This window comes from Ursus maritimus, unplaced genomic scaffold (genome assembly GCF_017311325.1).
Source record: "Ursus maritimus isolate PB19 unplaced genomic scaffold, ASM1731132v1 scaffold_23, whole genome shotgun sequence".
Lineage (NCBI taxonomy): Eukaryota > Metazoa > Chordata > Mammalia > Carnivora > Ursidae > Ursus > Ursus maritimus.
The window spans coordinates 33,062,142-33,068,746 of NW_024424786.1; the positions used below are offsets into that span (position 1 = coordinate 33,062,142).

Genomic DNA, 6,605 nt, shown 5'->3' on the forward strand with positions numbered 1-6,605 from the left:
AAAACCCCACAATAACAACAACAACAAAAATAAAACAATTCATGACAATACTAATGATAGCAAGGACTCAGCAACTAGAGCACTCATGCATTTCTGATAAGAATACCAATGGACATCCACTCTGGAAAGTGAGTTGGCTGTTTATTGTGAAGTTGATTATACATTTACCATATACATTTACCTGAAAGTCCCACTCCTGAATTTTTAGCATAGACAAATAAAAATTTGTGTTACACACGAAAAAACGACAGTCAATAGAGCCTGTAGAAGGGGACACAGATAATAGTGAATGATAGAATAGAATAAATGTGGTTTTTATTCACAAATATTACTAAAATATTTGCACACTACTGTTAACACGGCCCTATATTTCAAATACAAGACTGAAGCATGTCAAGACAAGAGGATAAATCGTATTTCTTTGTGAGACCATTTGTAAGTATTTATCTTAATGATGAAATATTAGTTATAGGAACTTATCCTCATGGTCATATGAATATTCAAAAGAAAGTTAGATTGAAACATAACCATAAATCAGTACTGATAGAGGTACTGCTAATCATAAGCTCTTGAAATAGTTTTCCCTGCTTTAGGATACTATTACAAATAATGGTGAAGTCATATTCTTTGTAAGCCAAGTTATAAAGAATATCTGCAAAGTTGCAGATTTAACAATGCTTTTCAATGCCCAAATCATACAGGAGTGGCAGCAAAGCTAATGACGAAGTAAATGTTTTTTTTAAATATAAGAAATTTGTAAAGAAACTCCTTGCAAAGTATCAAGTGTCTGGCGTATGCTATAATTATAAGAACAGTACCTAGAGAAACCTAAAACTCTTTTCTTTGACATACCCATGGATGATTCTTAGGCTTTCTTGCTACTCCCCCATTGCTACTTGGAGTGTATTAAATTCTTGCCAAGTACTAATAAAATGCATTTGTATCCACAACTATCTATAACCTCAGAAGTTCACACAGCAATGAAGGTGTGAAGGGAACATGCAAAGTGAAGAAAATCGTACCTTTAACACCTGAAGTGTTCAATCCTACCACATTCATTAAAAGCACCCAAACCTGCATTCCTGGGAAACATTTCCTACCACAAATGGACTTCCACACCAGCTGAAAATAAACTAAAGAGGTCCTATCCCCCACCAAATATTGTAAAACATTAATACTGTAGGTATTTTCTCCTTTAGAATTGCGTACAGCCATACACAAGGAGACATATTTATTTGCTTCACACAACACAATTTCTGGGGAATGAGGTAAATAAGTAGTCCAGGCCTTTTAAAATGACATCAGAGGGCTACATTGCTTTCATCTTCCTGATTTCCCACTCTAAGATATGACCTCTGCAACCTTCCAGGAATGAAAGAAAATGGAAGCAGGAGAGCACTTGCTGATTCCTACATTCATCCCATCAGCCACCACTGGGTCATCTGCTCATAGTTAGCTGGACGAGGGGCTGGGAAGTGGAGTATTTCAAATTCTCAAACTCTATAGTTAAATTGATTATGAGATAGGAGATTTAGATCGATATGTTCTGAACCAGTCTACAACATCCCCCACATCAGTTCGCATGACTCTGTGGATTAGTTTCCTATTGCTGTTGTCATAAATTACCACAAATAGATCGACTTATAATAACACACATTTATTATCTGACAGCACTGTACGTCATAAGTCCAACATGAATCTCAATGAGCAAAAATCGAGATGTGGGAAGGGCTGCACTTCTTTCTGGAAGCTCTAGGGGGGATTCCATTTCTTTGCTCAATTAGATTATTGACAGAGTTCAGTTCCCTGAGGTTGCAGGACTGAAGACCCTGTTGCCTTATCAATTTAAAAGAGATTAAATTGAGTTATCTAAACGCCTGGGAATGTTTCCCAGGAATGCTATCAGCCAAATGTCATGCTTAGCTTCTAAAGGTCACCAGAGAAAAATAGGCCACATACTTCTTTGTGACTTAAAGTCAATAGGTTAAAAATCTTTTATATACCCTCTAAAGACACATATTTTTCATATGTCATACAATTCTTTGATAAAATAAGCTTTTTTAAAACAGCTTTTGTAAAATATAATTACTACTACATTCTTATAGGTAATTGTGTTTTTGGTATTTTTTTTTTTTAAACAAGTATTTTCTTCAGAGGAACATTATGCCCAAGTTGTTACTTTATTGAGATAATAATGTATGCAATCCCTTGGGAAGAGGCAATCTTTTACATACAACAACACTCATCCAAGATGAATTTATACAAGAATGTACATGTTTCCTTCCTCATTAAATATATATTGTTGATGATGTATATATTGACCCAGCTATTTTGACATGACAGAAAATATAAATCTTCAGCAAATGGCACACCAAGTCATGTATTACCCCTATATATTGGGTGGCCAGAAGTCAGTAAATGGTACTATCTAGAAGACTGGTGTATATAAAAATCAGAAAAAAAAGAAAGATACATTAGAATAAGTTCTTGGTCTGTACTTGAAAAATGTATGCTGCCCTTACTAGCAATCATAGGTTAGTCAAATAATTATATGTAGGTTCAGATGATCGTTTTTATAAACTATGTCATAGTTTCTTTTTATTTTTTTAATTTAATTTATTTATTTGAGGGGGAGAGAGAGAACACATGAATGGGGGGAGGGCCAGAGAGAGAGGGAGAAGCAGACTCCCTGTTGAACAGGGAGCCTAATCCAGGGCTTGATCCCAGGACCTTGAGACCATGACCTAAGCCAAAAGCAGACACTTAACTGACTGAGCCACCCAAGCGCCCCTCAGAGTTTCTTTTTAATCAGCCTCAATTATATATGATAATAGATAGCATATATAATTAAACAAATTCAGGGAGTAATTTCTATAGGCTCCCTCATTGTGAATTAACAGACTGGAAAGACGAGGGACAGAGATATAAAAAGAAAAAATACATAGGTCTCAAGGAATTTTTTAAAAGTATAAAGGAAGTCATAATCTTACAGTTGTTAATTGACACTGAATTCGTAATGTTATAAATGTCCATTAATATTTTATTTGAATACTATGGAATATTTAAACTTGTTCCATAATCCTTGCTTAGATGAGCAAAGAGTTGAGTGGTATATTTTTTTAAACTAAACAAATAAAGTAAAAGGAAAATAATTCCAATGTGTAAATAAGTAGATTATCTTCCCTAGGTAATTCAGATTGTGGAATGTCTCTTTTCATCAAAAATAGCACTCTATTGACTATCTCTATGAATTTGAGTATAAAATAAAACACAACTAAAGATTTCACTAGGAATTATACCGAAATACAGACAACACTTTCATTTTTGGTGCTTTAAACTTTTTCCAAATGCTTCTCCATGCCAGGTGGATATTGGCCATTATAATAACCCTGGGAGTTCATAGAAGATAGTGTGTTTTGACAATTTTATTAATTATGAATTATTAAAGACAAGACAATAAGCTCAAAATGGAGTCACTTTTTCTAAGCCTCACATCACCAAACTAAAACTTAGCTCCAGTTTTGGCTCTTCCCAAAATTGAATCTGAAACCACTCAATCAAGAATTACCTGGTGAGCATTAGCTAGTTTACCTGTCTGGTACCTTCCTGCCATGCCCTATGAGGAAAGCAACCTTGCAATAACCAATTCCATTTTTGCCTGGTATAACTTCGTTGTTCCTGCTCCTTTCTGCCTGTAAAATGCCTCACCTTGTGTAGCTCTTGAGAGCTCCTTTCTACCTTTTGGATTGGATGCTGCCAGATTCATGAGTTGCTGAAAAAAGGCAACAACATCTTTTAAGATTTACTCAGTTGAGTTTCTGTTCTTTAACAGAATGTAATACTAATAATAAAAAAGTAGCTGAATGAATTGTTCAGGATGTTGATAAAGAGATCTAAATTGAGCTATCTGAACTCCTGGGATAGCACTGTTGCTGTGACATCGTGATTTCTGCTTTACTAAATTTCAGAAACAAAAACACCCCCACTACTATCTTTATCATAATCATCAACTTTATCATCACTATCATCACCACCATCATCATCATCGCCATCATGGTCTTTATCATGGACATACATAAAATTCTTATACAAAACATTAAATGAGAATTAAATATATACTTCCATGGATACAATACAGAAATAAATAAATGTGATACATTATATTAGATGGTAGTGGGTGTAAATGGTTTGATGAAGTAAAATATAACCATCTAAAGAACAGGAGCTAATAGTGTCTTACAGGCATATGTACAATTATAGTAAAAACTACAAAAAGCATAATTGTCAAAGAACAGCTAACAGAAGTTCTCAGGGACACATGCAGTAAAAAATCTCTTCATGCCAGTGACTGACTTGAGAATCTGGAACTGGGAGGATAAGTATTAGTGGTTCTGTTGACAGGTGCTCTCTTTCCTTGATAAAACCAGTTCAAAGATTTAATACTTTCAGACACTTTAGAAGGGGTTAAAGGCATGAAAGTTTAGGCACACTAACACAAATGCAACTTCTAGCATGTTCCTTCACTTTTGAACTCATGTACATTTTATTTTCAAAATACGAATTGGTATAGGAAAAGCTGTTTAGAGTGCCATTAATGAAGAGGTGAAATAATTCAAAGCAAATTACTTTGGGGCCAAAATTGTTAAGTTAGGAATTGTTAAGTTCTAACATAGAAGGAAGTTATTAGGAAAAAAGCTAAGTGAACATAAGACTTTTCTTTTGGTATTATGATTGAAGTAATTCCATATGGCTGCATAGTAGGTAAAATAAATGCACTTTCAATGTTTATTGATGCTCTGAAATCTCTTGATTTTGCCAGGAATCAGAGACGTGTCACAGCAATATTCATTTACCGATTAAATGATTTAATCAGTCATTCAACAAAACATTTGTTATTTAGCTGCTATTTCCAGTCTCTGGCTATAGAATCAAAGAATGTTAACAAATACCAGTGTGAAGATTTGGGAGATTATTTAGGTAAACTATTATATTTTTAGTATAATCAAGCCAAAAATCTTAACAGACTGAGTTCTATTTTATACGAACTTTATTTATATTCTAATTTCATATGAAATGGGTGGTGGGCATTACTATTTATTCATGAGGTGGGATTATTCTTTGGGCTTGGAGCACTGAAGACAGACTAATTTGCCTGGTATGTATCCAAGCACAATAAATTGTAGGTTGGTATTTAGAAGTATCTAGAAGTACATCAAAGCTAGAAGCAGTTAACTCCTTAAAGGGGAATGCAGAGAATTGAAATGTTTCTCTGATGAATGTGTGGCAAGCAGCTAAAGCATTTACAACTAAACTCATCACACTATCTTTTTAAGTAATAGTCTTTTCAGTGCTGCAATCACATCCTTGTTCCTAAGACTGTATATCATGGGGTTAAACATCGGAGTCACTATGGTGTAGAAAAGAGAGAGCAGTTTGTCAGTTCCTGCAGAATGATTGGATTTGGGCCTTAAGTAGGTGATGGTAGCCGATCCAAAGAATAAAAGCACAACCAGCAGGTGAGAAGAACAGGTGGAGAAAGCTTTGGCCCGTCCCCTGGCTGTTGGCAACCTCAGAATGGTGGAAATGATTTTGCTGTAAGAGGCAAGTATCAACATAAAAGGAACTGCAACAAACAGCATAGCTACTACGTACACTGCTATCTCGTGCACAAAAGTGTCCCCACAGGCTAGCTTGAGGATGGGAGGTATGTCGCAGAAGAAGTGGTTAATTTGGTTAGAATTACAGAAATGTAGAGAGAAAATCTGACATGTTTGTCCTATCTGGACTGGAATTCCACTGAGCCAGGCGCCAACAGCCAACTGGATGCACGTCTTGTGGTTCATGATGAGAGGGTAGTGCAGAGGGTTACAAATGGCCGCATAGCGGTCATAGGCCATCACTGCCAGGAGGAAACATTCCGTGGCTCCGAGCATGAGGAAGAAGCACATTTGAGTGGCACAGCCCAGCATCGAAATGCTTCTATCCTGGGTCCAAAGGTTCACCAGAATCCTGGGGAGGGTGACAGACACGTAACAGATTTCCAATGAGGAAAAATTCGCCAGGAAAAAATACATGGGTGTCTGTAGTGCAGCGTCAAGCCTGGTTATTATTATTATGAGGCTATTTCCAATCAAGATAATAATGTAAATGGTGGAGAATACCCCAAATAGTAACCCTTGGAGGCTTGGAAGGTCAGAAAACCCCAAGAGTACGAATTGTATTCTTGTGGAAATATTGCCTTCTGCTCTCATCTCTTCACGTGTCATCTGTGGGAACGATTGAATCAGAAGTCCAAGTTACTCTGATTTCTTTGGTTCTTGTTTTCTTACACATAAACAGGGTGGCATGCCTGCCAATTTTTTTCCATTCCCTATTAAAACAAATCTATAAGTGCCAGTGCTCTAAAAGTGTGGTGAAGTGTATTTTTCATTATTATTAAATGTATTTAGGAAAAAAATCCCCATAGCCTTTTTTCCTGCTATGCGTTATCATGTTTCTTTGCTTCTGAAGATAAGATTGTCATTTTGCTATCCATTTGAGCCCTCAAAGCTGCAAAATCTGTATTTATGTTCAATTTGACAAGGATTCCATTCTTTCACCTGCCA

General features: G+C 35.9%; 1 protein-coding gene across 1 annotated transcript; it reads right to left on the bottom strand.

Moving 5' to 3' along the window:
* Positions 1–5,315: 5,315 nt before the first annotated feature.
* On the bottom strand, positions 5,316–6,272 carry LOC103666057 (olfactory receptor 10AG1-like). Its single transcript, XM_008694088.2, has one exon. It carries the CDS (start codon positions 6,264–6,266, stop codon positions 5,316–5,318), a length of 951 nt encoding a protein of 316 aa, XP_008692310.1. The 5' UTR covers positions 6,267–6,272.
* Positions 6,273–6,605: the final 333 nt, after the last annotated feature.

Bases quoted from the DNA above. Each gene is read 5' to 3' on its own strand.
- LOC103666057 (XM_008694088.2), bottom strand. From the start codon at position 6,266: ATGACACGTGAAGAGATGAGAGCAGAAGGCAATATTTCCACAAGAATA.